Raw genomic sequence first — 24,270 nt, forward strand, 5'->3', positions numbered from 1 at the left:
ATAAAAGGAACTGGAATAAATCTCATCTGCTGTTTTTAGAAGTTCTGAAATTTTTGTCTCACTTGGTGTCTGAAATTTATGTTTTTAAAAAGAAAAATAGGAGAGAAGGGAATGTGCATAAAACTTGCTAAGATGCCAAAACACCAGGTGGACCTTCACGTCTTGGCTTAGATACTATTTCATTCAAGTGTTACTGACTACCTACCTACCTACCGTGTATCCTCCTGAACAAATCAAGCAGGTTCCTCAGGGCCACTGTGTCTGGCTGTGCAGGTGAACGGTACCCACTGAAGGCGTGTAGTGCACAGCTGCCCCTACTGCAAGTGGTCCTTGCCCTCATGGAGATGGAATCGTGTGACTTTAGGAAGACTTGAACTTCTTCTCTTCCACCTTCAGACTAGAAAAAGTGCCCCATGATACACCTGGTCATTGCACTTTGCCCTCATTACCTCATTACAATCTGTTACTCAGAGAGGAATGAGATGGCAACTATCTTGTCACTTTCCAGGGGCTGGGGATGCATCAGGGAAGTGAGCAGTCAAAAATCCCTGGCCTCTAGGAGCTGATACGTTTAACAAGAAAAGAGAGAGAGCAAGTTCACTCTATAGCATGTCAGATGGCGATAAATGGCGTGGAGAAAAATAAAGTGGGGAAGAGAACATTCTCCTCACCTACTTTAGGTCTTTGCACAGATAGCACCTTTCTTTTACTTTGAGATAGGAAACCTTTGGAGGTTTGTTGTGGAGGGGAGATGATACTGTCTAAAAGGAAAAACAACATCCAGGAATAGAACAGCAGGCACACTTAGCAAAAACCCGGTAAGGTAGTTACAAATCTCCACTTGTCAGGACTCCGGCCACAGCGAATAGTTTTATACAGAGTATGTTGAACAAGGTCCCAGCCCTTCCCCTCTAAAACTCTGACACTCTTAAGGTTCTTTCTGAACCCTTTTTCACAAAAACACTGGAAAATCTGCGTGCTCTACCTGGGCTGGTTTTGTGTTTTTCACCATTAGCCCCCTCAACGTCTGCAACGTCTGCAACGTGTTCCAGAATCAGCCTGCAGACCTTCGGCACGTGGCTGGGCTGTCCGAGGGTCTAAGCTTTTCCAAGCCGCGCGTCCTCACAAGGAAATGACCTCTTGGATGGCGAGACTGCTCTGAGCCCAACACATTCGCAGGTGGCATTTGCACACCCATTAACGCCTCGGGGACAGGCATCACTGTTTCCTCTCGTGCTCCCGGGCCTCGCTCCCTGGGCTTTGACGAGCGCCCGGGTAACACAGCCGCCGAAGCAGCCGTCGCTCCAGACTCAGGGCCGCCCGCGCCGCGCAGCCTTCCGTAGGCCTCGGGCCGCCTCCGCGGCGGAACTACCACTCCCGGCAGCCTCTGCTCCCCGCCTGCCCCGGGCGCGCGGCCTGCCGGGAGGGGCCGGTGGCGGCGGGCGGGGCCCAATGGGCGCCGGCTCCCGAGGAGAAGGCGGCGGGGAGGCGGAGGGAGGCGGACTCCGGGCTCCGGCCCCATTCATTGCGCGGCAGGCCGGCGGGGGCCCCGCGTTCTCGGAGCCATGGAGGCGCTAATTCCTGTTATCAACAAGCTGCAGGACGTCTTCAACACCGTGGGCGCCGACATCATCCAGCTGCCGCAGATCGTCGTGGTGGGGACGCAGGTGAGAGGCGGCGGCGCGGGCCCGGGCGGGGGCGCGCCCGCCGGCTCCGGGGTGGCCTTCGCGGCCCGTCCGAGGCGGAGGAGGGTCCGAGCGGCCCCGGCCTCCCGGGCTCCCCGCGCCCGCCTGCCTGGGGCTGGGCTGCACCCGCGCGAGGGGCGGAGCCGGGGCGGCGGGCCCACTGCTCTCGGGGGCGGGATGGGGGCCGGGCGGCGGGCCTGGAGTCCGCGGGGGCCGGGCGCGGCCTCGCCCGCGGGCCGCCGCTTCCAAGGGCAGCCGGGGGACGCGCGGGCAGCACGGGGCCGGCGGGCCGGGCCGCGTCGCGGTCGGTCGCGGTGCGGCGGGCTATTCGCCGCCGTCCTCGCCGCGCCCGGGGCTGCGCAGGCGGTTTTGGGGCCGCGCGGTCGGGGCCGAGAAGGCCGCTCTGGGCAGCGCCCCCGGCGTGTCTTCCTGCGAGCAGTCCCCCCAGGTTTCGAGATGCCGAAGCAGTTAAAACAAAAGCAAAACAACCAGACGCAGAGAAAACAGACAAAAACCCCTCAGACCACTGTCCTGGGCGTTCGGTAGGAATATCCCGTTTTCCTGCCTGGGCTGTAGTTTTTGTCCTCCCTGTAAATTGGGCATCAGGGTTCTGTGGTCTTAACGTGTTGAATCTGCTTATAGATAACGCAATTTTTTATATGCAGAAGTGTTGAAGAAATATTTATTTCTAAAGTGACAGAGAAGTATAAGTTTCATTTTCTCTCCCCACTGCTTTTCTTGGGTGAAGAGAAATCGTAGGACTTTATATTAAAGAGTTCAGAGAAAAGCATTTTAGAGATAACTTACTATATTGATTTTAAGTGCTTTCCTTTCTTAATCTTCTTATGGGGACGGTTTCCTCATTTTCCATGAGGCGCTACATGTTGCTACAAAATAAAAGTGTAGGGTATAAATACTATGAGAGGGAACTTAATGTTCAGAATACTGTGGAGTGCATACAAACACTGGAAACCTTTGAAACCAGACATCCTGTACATTTTTTCTTTTTCTTTTAAATAGGTGAAGCAGTAGAAATTATTTCAGAAACAAATGTCTTGGTCTGCCATAGATTGGTATACATTCTGCTCAGTCCTGCCTTACACATATTGTGCTATTTAATATTTGTAATGACTGAGACTCCGCACCACCAACCTAATAAATGATGAGCAGTATTTTTGTTGAGCGTATTTCATTCACTTCTGTATTTCTACTCCTAGCCCCTGGAACAGTTTGGGTAATGTAGTAGGTGCTGCATAAATATTTTGAATGAATGAATATTGCTTAGGGTAACTAGGTATTTTAAAACACTGGGGCTTTTACCAGAACCTGTTTTTGTAAATAGAATGAGAGATGATATAAATTAAACTTCCTTAGTACTACTTGGGAATTGTTACGTAGCTGTAAACCAGAAATTTTCCATATGCTTTTAAGTGTACTTTTCCATATATTTTAAAGGGATACTCAATGCTTTTTAAGCTGGAAGCAGTAAAAGAATCAGGGCTATAGTGTGTCATCATAAATAGTTTAGAATCATGAAGGATATTTCTTACAAAATGGCTTATTTCTGTGTAAATCTTCTGGCAGAATTGGGAGGGACAGAGTAGAACAGTGACAGTCTTAACCTGTGAACGCCATTAACATGTGCTAGGATAAACCATGCTAGTAGTAACAGTTACATGTAACTGTAGCCACATTTGTGTGTTGATGTTTGAAATTACTCCTAAAGGGAATTACATAGTTTTAAGACTTGATTTAATAAAGGTTATCTTCATTCAGGTCTTTATTAGCTGTAATTCAATGTTTTATTGTTCAGGTACAGAAGAAGTAAGAATAGAAAGTTTCCCATATTTTCCTCAATATGTTGGAGAAAACCTCTTCTACTAGATTTGAATACAAGTGCACCTTTACTTTGTCATCTATGCCATTTAACGTTGTGTAATGTCTAATGCACATGCTTCACAGTTACATTTAGTGGAGTAGTGTGTAGTGAGTTCCAGCGATAGTAAGTGTTCTGAAATCAGTTCTGACTTGTCAGCTTCTCGGTGGCAGTGATCATGTCTTCATAATATAGGTACAGTCTCTATCTTACACATTTCCTGTTCCTTACATAGCTGCAGGTCCCATTTTGCTGAGCATTTTAGAACAGAGATTCTCAAACTTAGTGTATATAAGAATCACTTAGAAAACAAGTTCCCTGGATTTCCTCCCCAGAGATTTTGATTTGATGAATTTAGGCTGGGCTAGCACCACAGGTGATTCGGATGCACATGGTTCATAGATCCTGATTTGAAAAGTAAACTAATGAGTCTTTGATTTTAAAATGCATGAAGCTGGAAAAAGCAGGAGGCTGAGTGTAATGTAAGGGCTTACCACTGTTCAGGAGCAGGTTGATCTTGGTGGCTTCTTGCTCCAAAACACCTACTCCCAGGCAACCTCTGCTACCCCCTGAATGTTTTAAACTTTGATTTCTTAAATTGCCCACATAATCCTTATTTGGGGTCTAGAGACTTGGAGTCATTGAGGAGAGAGAATCATGTTTACAGCTGTGGATCGCTCACAGTTTTTATGATTGAGCTAAATAAATTGCTTTCCTCTTTCTTTAGCTGAGATCTTCTGTGTGGAAAGAACAGAAAATGGGGAGAGAAGGTTGGTATTTTTAGACCATGGTGTACTTTGTAGGTGGAGGAGATAAAACTTAAACAACATTTGTGACTCAACTTGGAAATTTTGTAACACTGTTTCTTGAAAATTGGAAGGATCCCTTCAGGAATGTAATCCAAACCACTACCTAGTAGAAGAATTCCAGTGCAGATGACATTGACCTGAGACTCTGGCTCAGTGATCCCAGTAATGTGCTTTTTGCTGTGCCTTCTTTTCCAGTGATCTCAGAACTCCACCTTCAGTAATTCATACCAAAAAAAAAAAAAAAAGGAAAATAAATCTTGAGTATTAAGTGACCAGGTTGTAAACCAGTTATTTAACATTTAAAAAATTGAAATATGATTCATGTAACATAAAATTTACCATTATAAGTGTACAATTCAGTGGTTACTATATTCACAAGGTTGCAGCCATTACTACTGTTAGCAGCCACTCCCCGTTTCACCCTAGCTTTTGGCAATCATTCATCGGCTTTCTGACTCTATAGATTTGCCTCCTGGGCATTTCATATAAAAGGAATTATACATTATATGGCCTTTTGTGTCTGGCCTCTTGTGCCAGGTTTTTTAGGTTCATATATGTTGTGACATATGTTAGTACTTCATTACTTTTTATGGCTAAATAATACACCATTGCACAGATATGTCACAGTTTGCTTATCCATTCATTAGTTGATGGACATTTGGATTATTTCCACTTTAGGCTATGATGAATAATGCTGCTGTGAACATTCATTTACAAGGTTTTGTGTGAACATGTTTTCAGTTGTCTGGTATATACCCTACTTGGTTATTTGGTAACACTAAATACTTTGCGAAGAACTGCTACTCCGTTTTCCACAGTTGGCTGTACCATTTTACATTCCCTCTGTCAGTGTATGAGGGTTTCAGTTTCTGTACACCCTTACCAACTCTTGTTACTATCTTCTTAAAAAAAGTTCTAGGGATGAACCTGTATTTGTCTTGTGTTTGTAGACGTGATGGCTCTGTGACATTTAGTAATTTGGCACCAACTATTGATTATAGTTTTCATTCCTTCAGTGTTTTCTTCTGAGTGTTCTTAGGTAAACTTATATTTTTCTCTTTCATTTTCTAATTTCTTTGTATAGGTCATATGCTACTTCATTTTTTTATTCTAAAACTTAAATTGAGGTGAAATTAATATAATAAAATTAGCCATTTTAAAGTGAACAATCCAGTCGCATTTAGTCCATTAATAATGTGCAACCATTGTCTAGGTCCAAAACACTTTGATCCCTTCAGAGGAAACTCCATACCTATTAAGCTGTCACTTCTCCTTCCAGCAGTCCCTGGCAATGACCAGTCTTCTTTCTGTTTCTTTAAATTTACCTGTTTTGGGTATTTCTTAGAAATGGAATCATATAATATGTGACCATTTATGTCTGGCTTTTTTCACTTAGCATAACATGGTTCGTTCATTGTTGTGTGCATAAGTACTTCATTCTTTTAATTTCTGACTTACATTCCATTATATGTATGTATCACATTTTGCTTATCATTCATCTGTTGATAATCTCTTAGGTTATTTCTGCCTTTTGGTGTAGAACGTTTGTGTGTAACTATTTTGAGTACCTGTTTCAGTTCTTTTGGCTATATAACTAGGGGTGGAATTACTGGATCATTGGTAATCTTATGTTTACCTTTTTGAAGGACCACCAAACTGTTTTCCACAGTGGCGGAGTCATTTTGCATACCCACCAGCAAAGTAGGAGTTCTCCAATTTCTCTGTATCCTCACCAACACTTGTTATTGCCATAGGTTTTGTAGTGAGGGTGTGAGATGGTATCATTATGTTTTTGACTAGCAGACCCTAATAACTAATGATGTTGAACATTTTTTTATGTGCTTGTTGGGGTTATTTGTCTTTGTCTTTTTATTATTGAGTGCTAAGAGTCCTTTATATATGCTGGATATTAGGCCATTATCAATATAGGATTTATACATATTTCTCCCATTATGGTAGGTCATCTTTTCACTTTCTTGATAGTGTCCTTGTTGCACAAAAGTTTTTAATTTTGATGAAATCCAGTTTATTTTTTGCTTGTTGCTTGCACTTTTGGTGTCACGTCTAAGACTTTGCCAAATGCAAGGTCATGAAAATTTATTGTTTTATGTTTCCTTGTAAGAGTTTTGTAGTTTTAGCCCTTAGTTTAGGATTTTGATCTATTTTGAGTAAATCTCTATCTTTGGTATGAAGTAGAGGTCTAACCATATTCTTCCCAGGGGCTATCCAGTCAATCCAGTACCATTTATTGAAGAGACTGGTTTTCCACCATTGAATGGTCTTGGCACTATTGTTGAAAATCAGTTGACTAAAGATGTATGGGTTTATTTCTGGTCCCTCAGTTCTTTCCTGCTGACCCATATGTTTATCTTTATGCCAGTGCCACACTGTTTTGATTACTGTAGTTTTCTAATATGTTTTGAAATCAGAAAGTATGAGCCTCCCAACCTTATTCTTTTTTCCCTAAGATTGTTTTTGCTGTTGGGAGTCCCTTGCCATGCCATATGAATTTTAGAGTTGGCATTTCCATTTCTTCAAATAAGGATGTTGAGATTTTGATAGGGATTGTGTTTCTGTCTGTAGATTGCTTTAGGGAGTAATGCCATACCAGCAATACTGGAGTCTGACACAGAATTCTTGATAGTTTTTTTCTTTTTCATCCAGCACTTAAAAAATTTTTTTTATTAAGGTATCATTGATGTACAATCTTTTAAAGATTTCACATAAGCAACATTGTGGTTACTGCATTCACTCATATTATTGAGCCCCCTCCACCCCACTGCAGTCGCTGCCCATCAGCATAGTAAGTTGCTACAGAGTCTCTACTTGTCTTCTCTGTGCTACACTGTCTTCCCCACTTAATTCAGCACTTTTAAGTCATGCTAATGCCTCTGGCTTCCATAATTTCTGATGAGAAATCTCTTGTGTTGTTGATCTCTTGGAGGATCCCTTGTTACATGAGTTGCTTCTCTGCATTTCTATTGCTGCTTAGTATGGGTCTTTGTCTTTCAGTAGTTTGAGTATAACTTGTTTCTATGTGGATCTCTGTGTTTATCCTCAGGAGTTCATTGAGCTTCTTCAATATGTAGTTTCATGTCACTTTTCTCATGCTTTTCTGCTTATAGAAGTAGAGATTTTTGTGGATATCTTGGTATTTGAGTTCATGGCCTTATAAGACATCTGTATCTCTTTTCTATGTTCCAGTTAGCAACTGGGCCTGTAGTTTTATAACCAAGAAAGATGTTTGTCCCTAAGGACTGCAGCATTTTAGTCTGTTTGGATCTAGGATAGTTGAAGTGTTAATATTATTGGGTTATAGGTGCAAAAATTATTCAGTATAAGACCACATTTTAACACCATAAATTATGAAATGGTTGAAACTTTATAATTTGCCAGTAGGTTAAAGGGTTTGAGCTATAAGGTAAAAACAGTTTATTTTAAATACCATAAAATTAATATTTCTAAGGACATTCTGAGAAATATTTAAAATAAGTGAGGCAAATATGAAGGAAACCTCTTCTTGTAAATCTAAAGTTATTATAAAATCAAATTAAAAAAGTAAGTACATCTTTATCTGTTACATTAATATCAAAATAGAGAATTGAAAGGCCTGTCTTATACAGTGAAAAATAAAAAATTTAGAAGTTAAATATTGAATCAGTCTGGTTAATGTGGCATGAATGTTTAGAACTCCCCACTACCAAATGATGCTAGTTAATCAGACAGCCAAAAATATGACAACAACTTTTCAGTGAAAGGCTCCATCTCAAAATATAAATTCAGAACTAGGAATCTCAGTACAGTGCAGTTGGGAAGAAACTAACAGGTGACACCAAAACCAGGCACTCAAATCCTTAGCTCCTAAATGTACAGAATATTGAATAAATTTTGGGGGTATATGAAGATGAAAAAAGCAGGCCTTGGAGTGCCAGGAACGCCCTGTTTTCAGAGCAGGCCAGCTGTGACCTTCGTAGCATTGGCACTCCAGTGGCCATTTACCTTCCTCGAAAGAATCAGACATTGGGTATTTAAATCACCAGCAGAAAACAAGCTCTGATCCAACGAATTGTTGAAGCCAATGCCATTCATAATATTGAGGTAAAAAACTGGGAGCCAACAGACATGTTTTGTTTGCTCTCTGTGTGTTGGCAACAATTTTTAAAATTAAGATATAATTGACATGCTAGTTTCAGATGTATAGCATAATTTATATATACACACACATTGTGAAATGATCCACAATAAGTCTAGCTAATATCCATCACCACAGTTACATTATTTTTCTTCTGATGAGAACTTCTAAGATTCACTTTCTTAGCAACTTTCATGTATACATTATTACTATGTTTAGTCACCATACTGTACATTACCTTATAACTGGAAGTTTGTACTTTTTGACCACTGTACCCCATTTCACCCATCCCCTGCCTCTGGCAACCACTAATCTGTTCCCTGTTTTTTTTAGATTATACGTATAAGTAAGGTCATATAGTATTTGTCTTATTCTGACTTAGTTCTTGTAGCATAATGCCCTCAAGGTCCATTTGTGTTGTCACAATGGGTTTCCTTTGCTTTTTGTGGCAGAATAGTATTCCAGTGTGTGTGTGTGTGTGTGTGTGTGTGTGTAATAATATATACATATATATGTACCCCACATTTTCTTTATTCATCCATCAATGGACAATTAGGTTGTTTCCATTATCTTGGCTATTGTAAATAATACTGTAATGAACATGGGGGTACATATATGTTTTTGAGTTAGTGTTTTGTTTCCTTCAAATACCCAGAAGTGGAATTACTGGATCATAATCATAGTTCTGATTTAATTTTTTGAGGACCCTACATACTGCTTTCCATAGTGGCTGCAACAGTTCACATTCCACCAGCAGTGCACAAGGGTCCCTTTTCTCCGTGTCCTCATCAACACTTGTTATTTCTTGTCATTTTGATGATAGCCATTCTGAGGTGTGAGGTGATACCTCATTGTGGTTTTGATATGCATTGCCCTGATGATGAGTGATGTTGAGCACCTTTTAATGTACCTGCTAGCCATGAATGGAAAAATGTCCATTTAGGTCCTTTGCCCATTTTTCAGTTGGATTATTTGCTTTTTTTGCTGTTGAGTTATATGAGTTCTTTGTATATTTTGAATATTAATCCCTTATTAATATTTCTATGCTAATACACTGTTTTGATTACTATAATTTTGCATATAGTTTCAAATCAGGAAGCATGATGCCTCCAGCTTAATTCTTTCTCAGGATTGCTTTGACTATTTGTTGTCTTGTGGTTCTATACACATTTTAGAATTGTTCTATTTCTGTGAAAAATGCCATTGATATTTTGATGGGGATTGCATATTTTTTTGATGGGGATTGCAAATACTTTCTACCATTTGGTAGGTTTCATTTTCATTTTGTTGATGGTTTTCTTTGCTGTGCAGAGAAGCCTTTTAGTTTGATGTAGTCTCACATGTTTATTTTCACTTTTGTTGCTGTTGCTTTTGTTGTCAAATCCAAAAAGTCATTGCCAAGACGTATGCCAGGGTGCTTACTGCTTATGTATTTTTCTAGGAGTTTTATGGTTTGAAGTCTTACGTTCAAGTTTTTAGTCCATTTTGAGTTAATTTTTGTGTATGGTGTAAGATAGTGGTCCAGTTTCATTCTTTTCCATGTGGCTTCCAGTTTTCCCAATACCATTTATTGAAGAGACTGTTCTTTCTCTGTTTTATATTCTTGACTCCTTTATCATATTTATTGACAATATGAGTCATATCATATTTATTTGTGAGTTCTCACTTCTGTTCCCTTGATCTATGTATTTGTTTCAGTGATAATACCATACTGTTTTGATTACTATAGCTTTGCAATATAGTTTGAAATCAGGAAGCATGATGCATCCAGCTTTATTCTTCTTTCTCAGGATTGCTTTGGCTATTTGTTTTCTTTTGTGATTGCATACAAATTTTAGAATTGTTCTATTTCTGTGAAAAATGTCATTAATATTTTGATTGGGATTGCATTTAATTTGTAGATAGCTGTGGGTAGTATGGACATTTTAACAATATTGATTCCTTCAATCTATGAACACAGGATGTCCTTCTACTCATTTGTGCTGCCTTCAGTTTCTTTTACCAGTGTCCTTCAGTTTTCAGTGTATAGGTCTTCCACCTCCTTGGTTAAATTTATTCCTAGATTTTTATTGGTTTTGATGCAATTGTAAGTAGGATTGTTGTCTTAATTTCTCTTTCTGATAGTTCGTTATTAGTGATAGAAATGCAACAGGTTTTTGTACATTGATTTCATAATCTGCCACTTAACTGAATATATTGGTTAGGTCTAACAGTTTTTTGGTGGAATCTTTAGGGTTTGCAATGTGTATTACCATGTTATCTGCAAATAGTGACAGTTTTACTCCTTTACCAATCTGGATATCTTCTATTTCTTTTTCTAGCCAAATTGCTCCAGCTAGAACTTCCAAAACTATGTTTAATAAAACTGTCAAGGGTGGGTATCCTTATCTTGTCTATTATCTTAGAAGAAAAGCTTTCAGCTTTTCACTGTTTAGTGTGAGGTTAATTATCAGTTTATCTTAAGTGGCCTTTATTATGTTGAAGTATGTTCCTTCTTTACCTGTTTTGTTTAGGATTTTTATTATGAATGGATGTTGAATTTTCTCAAGTAATTTTTCTGCATCTATTGCGTTGATCATATTTTTTATCCTTTTTGTTAATGTGGTATACCTCATTGATTAATTTGTGGATGTTTAACCATCTTTGTATCCCTGGAATAAATTTTATGTGGTCATGGTGTGTGACTCTTTTAACATATTGAGTTTATTTTCCTAATATTTTGTTGAGGACTTTTGCATATATGTTCATCAGGGATATTGGCTTCTGATACTCTTTTCTTGTGGTATCCTTGTCTGGTTTTGGTATTAGGGTAGTGCTGACCTTGTAAAATGAGATTGGAAGTGTTCTGCTTTATTTTTTGGAAGAGTTAAGAAAGATTGGTATTAGTTCTTTTGGTGGAATTCACCAGTGAAGTCCTCTGGCCTTGGACATTTGTTGGGTGGTTTTGGTTACTGTTTCTGCCTCCTTAGTAGTAATTAGTCTGTTCAGATTTCCCATTTTTCATGATTCAGTCTTGGTAGGTTGTTTCTAGGAATTTATCCATTTCTTTATGGTTGTCCAATTTCTTGGCATATAATTGTAGTAGTCTCCTAAGATACTACGATTTATATGATACCAGTTTTAACATTTCTTTCATTCATGATTTTATTTATTTGAGTTCTGGCCCTTTTTTTCTCTGTAGAGTTTAGTTAAGTGTTTGTCTATTTTATCTTTTAAAAAACCAGTTCTTAGTTTGATAGATTTTACTTTTCTGTGATATTCATTCTCTATGTCATTTATGTCTGCTCATCTTTGATATTTTGTTCCTTTACTAACTCTTAACTTTGGACTTACTTGGTTTTCTTTTTCTAGTTCCTTGAAGTATAAAGTTAGGTTATTTGAGAGCTTTCTTGTATCCTAATGGAGGCATTTATTGCTAGAATGTTGTATTTTCATTTTGATTTGTCTCAAGATCTGTTTTTATTTCTCCTTTTGTCAATTGGTTGTTCAGTAGCATGTTGTTCAATATCCATATATTTGTGAATTTTCCACTTTTCTTGTACTTGATTTCTAGTTTCATAACTTTGTGGTCAGAAAAGATGTTTGATATGATTGCAGTCTCCTTACATTTATTAAGACTTGTTTTGTGACCCAACATATGATATATATGGTGGCCCATGGAGAATGTTCCATGTCCACTTAAATATCTGTTCTGTTGCTTTTGGATGTAATGTTCTGTGGATACCTGTTAAGTCCATATGGATTATTGTGTTGTTTAAGGCCAATGTTTCTACACTGATTTTTCAGCTTGGTTGACCTATCCATTGATGAAAGTGGGTTATTATAGTCCCCTACTGTTATTATATTGCTGTCTGTTTCTCCCTTGAAGTCTATTAATATTGCTTTATATATTTAGGGTTCCTGTGTTGGGTGCATAAATGTTGCAAATGTTACATTTACAATCTTTTGGATTGACCCTTTATCACTATGCGATGACTTTCTTTGTCTCTTAATACAGTCTTTGTCTTAAAGTCTATTTTGTCTCATAAAAATACAGCTATGCCAGCTTTCTTTTGGTTTCCATTTGCATTGCAGTACCTTTTCCATCTCCTCAATATCAGCCTCTGTGTGTCCTTACTTCTGAAGTGAGTCTCTTGTAGACAACATACAGGTGCTTTTGTTTTTAATCCATTCACCTACTCTGTATCTTTTGATTGGAGAATTTAGTCCATTTAAGGTAATTATTGATAAGTATGACTTACTGTGCTTTTGTTGTTGTCTGGCTGTTTTATAATCCTTGGTCTCTTCTCCTGTTCTCTTACACTGTGATTTGATGATTTTCTGTAGTGGTATGTTTAGATTCCTTTTCTTTTTCTTTCATGTTACCATTAGTTTTTGCTTTGTGGTTACCATGAGGCTTACACAAAACCAACAGTATTTTGAGTTGGTAACAACCTCAGTTTGAACACATTCTAAAGCTCTACATTTTTACTCCCTCCCTCCACATTTTATGTTTTTGATGTCACAGTTTACATTTTTATCTTGTGTATCCATTAGCAAATTATGTCTTAGTTATTTTTACTGCTTTTGTCTTTTAGTCTTCATACTAGATTTAGACGTGATTAATCCATGACTTATACAACATTAGGTTATTCTGAGTTTTACTATATATTTACTTTTACCAGTGAAATTTATAGTTTCACATGTTTTCTATTATTAACACCTTTTTGTTTCAGTTTAAGGAAGTCCCTTTAATCTTGTAGGCAGGTCTAGTGGTGATGAACTCCTTCAGCTTTTACATGTGTGGAAAATTTGTTATTTTCTTCCATTCTGAAGGACAGCTTTGCTGGGTAGAGTTTTCTTGGTTGGCTGTTGTTTTTCTTTCAGCACTATGAATATACCATGCCGTTCCCTTCTGGCCTGCAAAGTTCCTATTTAAAAAAACCCTGATAGTTTTATGGTGGTGGCTTCCCTTGTACATAACAAGTTGTTTTTCTTGTGCTTTTAATATGTTCTTGTTTTTAACATTGTACACTTTAATTTTAATGTGTCTTGGTGTGGGTCTCTAGGTTCATCCTATCTGGAACTCAGTTTCCTAGATCTGGATGTCTGTTTCCTTCCCCAAGTTAGTAAAGTTTTGGGCCATTATTTCTTCAAATAAGTTTCTGCCCCTTTCTCTGTCTCTTTTTTCATCTGGGACCCCTACAATGCAAATGTTGGTTCACTTGATGTTACCCTATAAATCCCTTAAGCTATCTTTGCTCATTTTTATTCTTTTTCCTTTTTTGCTACTCTGATTGGATAAGATCCACTGCCCTGTCTTTGGGTTCACTGATCCTTTCTTCAGGTTCATCTAGTCTGTGCTGTTGAACCCTTCCATTATATTTGTTAGTTCATTTTTGTATTCTTCAGCTCTTTGATTTTTGTTAGGTTCATTTTTGTCTATCTCTGTTGAAATTCTCTGTTCATACATTCTTCCAAACTCAGCATCTTTATGACCTTTAATTTTAACTCTTTATCAGGAAAACCACTTATTTCTGTTTTTATTAATGCCTTTTCTGAAGTTTTGTCTTGTTCTTTCACTTGGAGATATTCCTCTATTTCTTCATTTTTCTTGATTCTCTGTTTTTTTGCTGTATGCATTAGATAAAATAGCCATCTCTCCCAGTCTTGAAAGAATGGCCTTGTGTAGAAGATGAACTTTATTGTTCAACTCTGTCCTAGATTTTGGTTGTTTCTAATCTTTGTGATTGTCCAAGCAGCCTACTTTGTTTTTAGTGGCTCACAGTAGTTGAGGGTGTGCTGTGAACTGTCAGTGTCCTAAAGTAGGGGATGGTCTCAGTCAGTACCTCAATTCAGGCTGATTGGAAGCTGGACCTTCAGGTGGTGGCCTTTAAAGTATGTGCAAATACACCTTTTTCAGAATAAGATAGTTGGGTGTCCTGTCTGGCCCCTCTGCACTGTGCCTTTGGGGGTTATCCACGGTGAGCCTGCATGAGTCCTTTAAGAATTGCCTTTTGGTTCACTGTAACCTCGTGGGTCTCATGGATGTAAGCGCTGTTGGCTTTCAAACCTAGATGTTGTGGTGGTCCATCTCTCAGGTGCATATTAGAGGTCAGGGTACCAGATGTACTCTTTACTCTGGGCCTCATACTCTTTACTCCTCAGGGAGAAGCTGTGTTCAGGGAGAAGTTATGAGTTCCCTCTTGATTATGAGTCTTGGTGCTGGAATTGGGGATTTAGGGTGAAATTGTGTCTCAGTCTCTCCTACCCATTTCATTGTGGGTTTTTGTCATTTGCCCGATGAGTAAGGGTTGCTTAACTAGTTTTGGAGTTTCTTCCAGAGGGGATTATTCTGTTGTTTCTGTAGATTTGGTGTGTCCATGGTAGGTCAGTTTAGGATCATCTATGTAGCTATCTTGAACTGGAAACACCATACAGTACATACAGTATTTAAAAAAAAAAAGTTGCCAATGTTTAAAAATTGGTGGTTTAATCAAAAGGCCCATGTGTCTAATTTTCTTTAAAAAAGTCAGAAAATTTGACAATACTGGGCCCACATTCCCAGTGGATCTGAAAAATGTGCCTGTTATAGATGGGTGAGACTGTATCTAGGTATCCACAGCTCCCATTGCTTCCTTTTGCCTCCCTTGGCTGCTGTTTATCATCATACATGTGTTATGCTCTTCTGTTCTTTTTATGGAAAGGACGATATATTTCCTATTTCTGTGTCTCTATCAAAAGTGGGAAAATTGAAGACTACTTAAGAAATATTCTTCTGTTTTTAATATTCTTGAGAAATATTTCGTGAGATGTGAGAAATATTTTTATATTTTAATATGCAAACAGAATGTCAGAAGAATACAGTCTGATGTCATTTTGAATGAAGTCAGTTCATTTACTTATTGAGGATATTGCTTGTGTGGGCAGTTGTGTTTGTAACCCCTTTGTTAGTTTGCTAGTCTGGCCTAAGAAAATATCACATAGATTGGGTGGCTTAAACAACATAAATTAATTTTCTCACAGTTCTGCAGTCTAGAAGTCCAGTATCCAGGTGCTGGCAGCTCTGGCTTCTTCCGAGTCCTCTCTCCTTGGCTTGGGGCTGCCTGTCTTCTTGCTGTGTCTTCAGATGGTCTTCTCATGTGTGTTACGTCCCTAATAGTGCTCCTGTTGTCCAAATTCCTTCTTTTTATGAGGACACCAGTCAGATTGGATTAATGGCCTTGTTTTAATCATCTCTTTAAAAAAGCCCAGTCTTCAAAAACAGTCGCATCTTGAGGTATGTATTCTGAGGGGGTTAGGACGTCAACATAGCAATTTTGTAGGGACAGAACTCAGTGCATAACAACCCCTGTCTTTTAAAAAGTCCAATATATAGATACATAAAAATGTACAACTAACTGAAAATCAGTACCATAAAAGAGAAGATTAGGGCAGATAGAGTAGCAAACTAAAGTTAGTACAGAGTTCCAAAGAAAAATTTAAAAAAGCACTCTTAGTGAGATATTTCATTTAAGAAGCAAGGACAAAATGGCATAGTGGGGGTGACTGGGAAGCAGTAATCACACTGAAATTGCTCAAGATCTAATTTATGAAATAGAAAAACCACTTGACAAATTCTCCTAAAAGGCAGATCAAAAACATATGTTATGAAATTTATTAGAGAGAAGAAACTTGACAGTGGGAGTTGGAGTCAAAATCCTTATCATAGTTGGCTGGGAAAGAGCCCCTGGAGCAGAAGGAAAGAATAATCACACACATGATGGGCAGGAAGTTCCCCAGAGCTGAAGTATGACGTTTTCAGATATGACTTGCTGGGCACACATATTGAAAGAGTTGACATGCCCCAGTTAAATTTCCGAATTCAAACAAACAACCATTTCCCCCATCTTCCCCCCACGCCCCCCGAATTCTCCAAGTGTCAGAATACCAAGAGGGAGGAAAAAACAATTTTCTTGAAAGGGAAAGAATCAGGCTGGTGTCAGACCCCTAAACTGCAACAGTATATGTTAGACGACATGAAAAAATGTTTAAAATTTAGAGTTCCTAGGAAAGTTAATTGTGATTATGAAATTCTGTATCCACCCATATTATAACCATTCTGCAGTGAAATATAAAAAACTTACCAAGAGACAACAGAAGAGTTTCTGTCCCTTCACTACCTATTCAATATAATGTGAAGTAAAATTGGAATATTACCCCAGTTGCTTCCAGCTCTGTTATAGCTTGAGGTTAGTACTCTGTACTTCCTAGCAAAGCTGGATACTTACATAGATCATGTGTGCATAAGGGATTGTCCGTGTGAGATTTACTCATACATACAACACATACATATTCTTAGTTTGCTTGCTTACACTGCTATATAGTAATTCATTATATGAACATATCAAAGTGTGTCTTCTTATTGAAGAACATTTTAATGTTTCCCATTGTTTGCTATAGTAGTTTTAGTAAGCAGTGGTACTAGGAAAAGTCCTACAAATGCCTTATTGTACTCATTTGAGAATTTCTCTAAGATATTAAGAAGTAGAATTACTAGCTTATGGGGTATATTTATTTTCATTTTCATTTCATATTGCTACTTGCTCTTCAGAATGGTTGTGACCATTTACATTTCCACCAACAGAGAGATGTTTATTTGTTTATCTGTACTTGGTATTGTCATGTTTTTAATTTATGGTATCTGTTGCTGTGGGAGGCGAGGAGTGGGGAGTGTGTTCCTGGCCCTGGGGCGATAAACCGGTGGAACCGAGATCAGTCAAGGGAAAGGCGGGCCGGTAGAACCTTTCATTGCCCCCAGTGAGGCCCCGCTCCGTCCCCACTGGCCGCCATCTCTCCCTTCTCCCTGGTCCCCACTAGCTTTGCCCCACAGTGTCTAATTGCCGTTTTCATCGCATTTCTGATTACTAATGAGTTTGGACATCTTAACTTTTTTCCTTGGCTCTTTGTGGTTCTGTTCCTGTGTTTCTGTCCTTGTCCCTGCATGCTGCTTTCTATTAGATTATTTATCTTTTTCTTGTTGATTTGTAGGAGTTATTTGTGCATTTTGGCTACTAGTTCTTTGTCATTTATATGGATCACAAATATTTTTCCCCAACTTTTTTGTATTAGTAAAACAAAATTTAATTTTACTATAGTTGAATTACCAATATTTTTCTTCAGTTTGTATATTTAGTTGTATTAAGGAGTCACTCCCTGTTCTCAGGTTCATGAAAGTATTCTTTATTCTCTACTTTATAAAGTTATGCTTTTTCAACTGTGTTTATAATTCATCTGGGATTTTTTTCTCCCTTATTTTGCTTTTTAACAGCTTTATTGAGCTGTCATTTATATACCATAAGGTTCACCCATTTGGATATATAATTCAGTGGTTTTTAGCATGTTGGTAGAGTTGTGTAAGCATCACCATAATCTAACTCTAGATTATTTCATCATCCCCAAGAGAAACCTTGAATGCATTGGTTTTCATTCTCCATTTCCCTCTGCCCCCAGCACTAGGCAGGTGCTTTCTGAGAAGCTAATCTACGTTCTTGTCCATTTGAAACATTTCATGTAAGCAGGATCTAATAGTATGTGGTCTTTTGTGAGTGACTTTTTCCACCTAACATGATGTTTTTGAGGTTCATCCATGTTGTAGCATGTATCGCTACTTTCATTCTTTTTATTGCTGGTTAATATAAAGACACTTAAATAAGATCAGAGTTTCAGTATTTCTAAGTGGTTTAGATTTCCATACTAGGGATTCTTGGATGGTCACAGCAATAGTAGAGCAGTTTTCTAACCTCTGTGTGACTTTTCCACAAAAATAGAACAAATAGGATAGGGCAAACAAAAATCCGTGAACAACATTTACAAGGAAATCAGTTGACCATGTTTTTCCACAAACCCTAAAATACCAGTAGGTCGGGGACAAACCACAAACAGCACCAAGACCTGTGTATCATCGTCTGTGTAGGAAGAAGAAGGAAGCAGTGGAGCTTCAGATGAATCTGAGAATCGGAAAATGGCCAGAAGGCAACCCCTGGAAAGCTTGGAGGGCCAGTTCAAGAATGGCAGCTGGAGCCGGGGGGTTCGCACACACCGGCACTGGGCGAGTGGGAGAGGTCTGTTGTAGAGTCTTGAGGAACTGGAGCGCCTTCGTGAGACTTTTAGAACTCACTAGCCAAAGCCCCCTTCCAGGAGCAGCCCTCATCGTGACGAGGAACTCAAAATACAGTCGAGGATGCCCTGAAGAGTGCAGACAAAGGAAGGGCAGGCCCAGGGAAAGCGGCGGGGAGGAACGGAGCGAGGGTATCTCAGAAAGCAGATAACTGTATTTTTGTACAGTACATGGAATCACAAGAGGGAGTTTCAGTGTGAAGCTAGAATGGCTGTTCTAGGTCACACCTCCTTCTAAAAGTTCAGGCAAATCAATTTCACTTAAATCTTTGCAATATTAAATGATTTTTATCAAGTTTAATGCAGTCTTTAAAGAAAAATGACTCAGAACAGCATCCCTGTCGGCAATAAAAACACACCAGAAAGACATGTCTACAAAACAGGTGAAAACTATTAGATATTAAGACAGAAGGCAAGACAAAAGACATTCTAATTAGAACAAGGTATTTCAAAAAGCAAGTTTGCCTAAGAGAAAATTTAAAAAGTAGGTTTGTGGAACTTAGTGAAGTATTAGAAATGAAAGGAAATTTATTTTAGAAATGAAGATGACATAGAAGGAATACTAGAACAGATAAACAGACAATACCTTATCTGTTATGAGAGAAAGATGTTGCAAAAGAGAAGGACATTTTAAAAAAAGGATAAGAAATAGTATTAAAAGAATTTGAAGGAAACTGATATTGAAAACAGGCAAAGATGATCCAATATATGTATAATAAGAATTCCCAAAGGAGAAAAAAATGATAGCAAGAGCTAGAACTTATACTAAACATTACAGTCAAACTGAATTAAAAACAGATTTGGAACCCTATTTTGAAAAAGAACAGCACATTACTTGAGAACATTGACACAGAAAAGACCAATACAGTCTATTAAAATTATTGGACTTTAAAAGGAAGAATAAAAATTCATTAGACATGCAGGCAAAAGTCACAGTCTCTTAGAATGAAAATCAGAATATTACTACACTTTTTTGAAAGTAACAGTTGATGAGAAATGACATTATTATGAGAGGATTTATGAGAGAAGACACAATTATGGAATTCATATAAAAGGTACTCAGGAAGTCTGGGTCCAAGATTTTGTATATAACCAAACTGATTTTCAAATATAAAAGTCATAGCTGTTATCAGTATGCTAGAACTTGAAGAATATTGTTTCCATTAGCCCTTCCTGAGGAATCTGTTAGAGAACAAGCTTCAGAGAATCAAAATGACTACAGACATTAATTATAAGGACTGATTAACCTTTAGTAATGGTTAGCATCACTCATACACTTGCAGAGCAGAATAAATGAGGTTTGAAGGGGAGCGTATGGTCTGTAAAGAGGTAGGAAAGGCAGATGGAGGGATCATATGCCAAACAATTTGAAAACTGTTTTCAGTAACACTGATGTTGGTAGTATTGGTATTATTATTTGGAGGCTGTGTGTGTAATGTGATATAAGCAAAAGAGTAAATGTGTGTACTCTGATTCTGTCATGAACTGGGTGCTTGAGAGCCACGATCCTCTGTGTAGAAGAAAGGAGATAGAGGCAACTCAGACTGGGGGGTGTATGTGTTTGTGTAGGATGGGCAGGGCAAGTGTTGGTCGGCGAGATGGAGAAAGAAGCTAAACATTCAACTCCAGCAGTTTTTAAAAAGAAGAATACATAACCTGTATTCCCCAGAAAAATGAAACAACACTAAAACAGGTAGAAGAAATTAACAGTACCAAAAAAAATTTACAAAATGAAATCAAAAGACAGATTTGACCAATAAAATCAATCTGTCAACTGGACAATCTAAGAAAAAACATAAAGACAAAATAATTAGAAGTAGAAAAATGAACCATTTCTAAGAATATTACAAGTACTTAAGTCCATGAATTAGATAATCCAGGATAATTACATTTTATGGACAGGTTTTTATCAAACATAAAGAACAGGAAATTTCCATGTTGGCTAAGTTATTTCAGAGTCCAGAAAAGAAAGGATGGAAAGGACTCCGTTTTACTTAATGAGAGGGGATAAACCTGGCCATGAAAACCTAGCAACACGAGATAGGCCACATAATTCTCAATTGGCCCATTCGTATCCATTCCACATTCCTGTTCTCTATCATAGGGGACCTTTCTGGGCAATGTGAATGGGCCCCGTGTCCTCTGGCTTCTTACTGGATTTGGAAATGGGGAGCCCTGGAAAGTGGCTCATTCCCTGTGTGGAGGGACTGTGGGGAGGCTCTCCTTTCTCTCAGACATCTTAGCCCTTCCCCGGGGGCCTGTGGGTGGGAAGAGCTGCTCTGTGGTTGCTGGCCTGGGTCATTGCACCATCCCTTGTCATTCGCCTAAGCCTCATCCACAGCTTTGTACATAGCCCACTTGTAAATAAATCCTCCTTAAATTAACCTAACTTGAGCAATCTGCTTCCTGTAGACCCTTTCTGATGAAGTAGATGGGTTTAGGATTTTTACGTTTATAGAGAATATGAAATAGACATACTAGTTTTAAATACTAAGAAAAACAGTATAGAAAAGAGTATTCTCTACAGAAAAATATATTAACTACAAAGGAAAACAAATTTATGAACATTAAAAATATATGAGACCTGGGTTTACACTTTATTTGATTATCTATAGTTTATTGGTATTGTATCTATTCAAATTTCCTGAGTGTGATCATTATATTGTGGTTATATAGAAGAATGCCTGTATTCCTAGAGATATGCCATTTAGGGATGAAGTGTCTAAAAACATGTATATTTATTACTCATATGGGACAGGACAGCAGAAGAAACTGTGTGTGCATGTGTGTGTAAGAAAAGGCATAAAGCAAGTGTGTTCAATTGTTCATTGCTACATCTAGGTTAAGGTATATGGCTATTCACTGTCAGTATTCTTGCAACTCGTTTATGGCTTTAGAATTCACAGAATAAAAAGTTGGGAAATAGAACTACAAAAAATGAAATACTTATCTGGATAAAAAGCTTTATGAACTAGTAAGAAATGTAACATGACAGCACTTGAACAGGCAAATTGCTGAAGGAGAAATACAGAAAGCCCTTAAGATGATGGTTGACTTGAATAATGAAGGAACACAAATTTAAACGACCTGAGTGTTAATCTGTCAAAGTAGCAAAGTTTCAAAACAGTGGTAATGGCAGTGACCTTGGGGAAGGCGAAGTATAGTTTGGTGCCTGCCGTCTTGTGCGCAGTCTGGCAGTGTCTGCAGATCCTTAACATCGGCCTGCTCTTTAGTCACAGTGGTTTATTTAATGGACTAAGTCTAATGAGGTAGTAATATAAATGAGTAAGGTTATGTGTACAAAGCTGGGTTATTGCAGCATTAAGTGCCCATCAACTGGGGTTTGGCTTTTCACATAGAATACTATTTAACTACTAAACACAGAAATTAATATATTATATGGAATGATATCTCTGATTGATAAAAATAAAGCAAGTTAGAGAAAAATATATGTAGTACTACCCCATTAAAAATACCTACATGTTACAGGCATGATTTTATATATACCTATATTAACATAGGTTTTGAAAACTTGGTTGGGATTTTTTTGGGAGAGTATCAAAATAAAGGAACATTATGGGGAAGTGGGACTTTTTTTACGTTCTCTCCTTTTGGGTTTTTTTATCTTAAGGAAATAAAGATCATGCAACAAAATATAGCTAAACTTTCTTTTTAAAATAAGTTCTTTTTATGCTGCTTTGTTAGTATAGTCTTACAGAGTTACAAAAAAAATTTGTTAAGAGATTCATTTTGCTCTTGTATATTTTGTTTTCAGAGCAGTGGAAAGAGCTCAGTGCTAGAAAGCCTGGTGGGGAGGGACCTGCTCCCCAGAGGCACTGGTGTCGTCACCCGGAGACCCCTCATTCTGCAGCTAGTCCATGTTTCACCCGAAGATCAACGAAAAACAACAGGAGAAGAAAATGGTAAATTTCATAATTGGAATAAGAAATATTTTAAAGTTATCCATTTTTGCTCGAATCTTGAAATTGATTAGACAAATCAGTGGCTGTAGCAAAATCAGAAGTCCTGTGAAGAGAAGTGATGTGCATCTATCTTTTCTTGTGTTAAAAAAACGTAATTTTTGTTATTTTGAGGACCACAAGTAAACTTGCTTGGAATAGTACCTTTTTTGATAATATAGCTTAGTAAACTGTTAATGCTATTTAATGGAGGATCAGTGAGTAAACAGGAATGAGTTATTTTAAAAAGTTTTTGTGTCTTTTGGAATGTTCTCAACTTTTTTTCCTAGTGTTTAAAATAATGTTTTTGCTTTTAACTTTGATTTAGAATTTAAATAATTTAGATTCTATTTTAAATATTTTATTTTAAATAAAAATTAAGATGACTTTGCTTTTCAGCACAGTAATGTTATCTCACCTCTCCTGTTTTCTGGTTTTACCACATGCCTGCTGATTTTGAACCTTTTGCTCTTCAAGATGAGTATTATTTTTAGGAAGTTTTGGTTTTTAAATTATTTTTTACTGTCCTCTTGCTAAGGCTTACCTTTGTAGCACATAACTGTTTTTTGATTTTAAGATTCCTCTGCCCCTGAGTAGTAAACATGAAATATTAAGATAAGAAAATACACGCTTTCCTTTACAGCAGTTCTTTGGTTAAATTGAAAAAATTTGAAGAAATGCTGTCTTACCGGATTTTAAATTGTTTGTTAAGTATATATCGTCTATTAATCATATATTTGTATTAGTGGGGTTTGAAACGTGTGACAAGAGTAATATACTTAATCTCTTTTAGTTCAGTGTTTGGCTCAGACTTTATTTATAAAAATTTGTAAAATAACTGATTATTAAATTACACTTGCAGCATTGTACCATGTTTGTTTTTTATGTGCAGAGATCTATTAGCAGTGCAGTTTCATTCTATGCCTTATTTTCTGGTCTAAGAGGGGATGACAGTATTGATGAAATTGCAGTTACTTTAACTTCTGTTTTCTGCCTCTTTTCCTCCACTCACGATAGGAGCACTGGTGGTGATATAGCTGCTGCTGCCACGTCTTCCTCTTCTTTTTTTTTAAAGTGGAAAAAAAAACCTGTCGTGTGCCTCTGCTGTGACTGTAGAAAGTTCATCACTGAAGCATGTTAATGAAGTTAGATGTTAATAGTTAATACTTCTGGATAGACTGCCAGAAGAGATGAAGGAGCTTTTAATTACACTAGGCAGCTTCTTGGTATATTATTCATTACTTTGCATTTCTGTAATTCTTTATTATTGAAATTATGAACCTTGAATTTAATCATTTTGGACTAACCTATGGTCCAGCTTCAAATATATAGAATAACACTTTTAAAATTTCATCCCCACTAACTTCATCAAATTTACCAAATACCTTAAACCAAGACTGTGAGAAACTGTATAGCATTAATTAGTTCTCTTTCTTTTAACTTTTCATTCTTCAGTCACCTTGCAAAGGACAGATGATACCCTTCCTCTCAGAAACTCTGTGCAGATGTGGGCAGTGTGGCTAGGAAGTGGTGTGCATTTCAGCCTCAGAAGGATCAGTTCCTTGGCATTTCTCTGCTTATATGTCCACTGTGTTTTGTTGTCTTTTTTGGTGGTTGGTCAGTAAATCTGCATATCTTTACATACATACACATATATATACTTTTCTAAGCT

At 37.9% G+C, this 24,270-nt stretch overlaps 1 protein-coding gene across 9 annotated transcripts in view; it reads left to right on the forward strand.

Moving 5' to 3' along the window:
- The first annotated feature begins 1,428 nt into the window (after positions 1-1,428).
- The window catches only part of DNM1L (dynamin 1 like), a 48,408-nt gene continuing 25,566 nt past the window's right edge, over positions 1,429-24,270 (forward strand). For 2 of the 9 annotated variants that reach the window (XM_036889528.2, XM_036889531.2), the window contains exons 1-2: positions 1,430-1,667; positions 22,415-22,562. In XM_036889528.2, the coding sequence (XP_036745423.2) occupies positions 1,566-1,667; positions 22,415-22,562 (250 nt within the window). In that variant the 5' untranslated portion in view covers positions 1,430-1,565. Of the gene's footprint in view, positions 1,668-22,414; positions 22,563-24,270 lie in introns of all 9 variants that reach the window. The other 7 variants (XM_036889530.2, XM_036889533.2, XM_036889535.2 and 4 more) reach the window with 6 other exon arrangements.

This window comes from Manis pentadactyla, chromosome 14, assembly GCF_030020395.1.
Source record: "Manis pentadactyla isolate mManPen7 chromosome 14, mManPen7.hap1, whole genome shotgun sequence".
NCBI lineage: Eukaryota > Metazoa > Chordata > Mammalia > Pholidota > Manidae > Manis > Manis pentadactyla.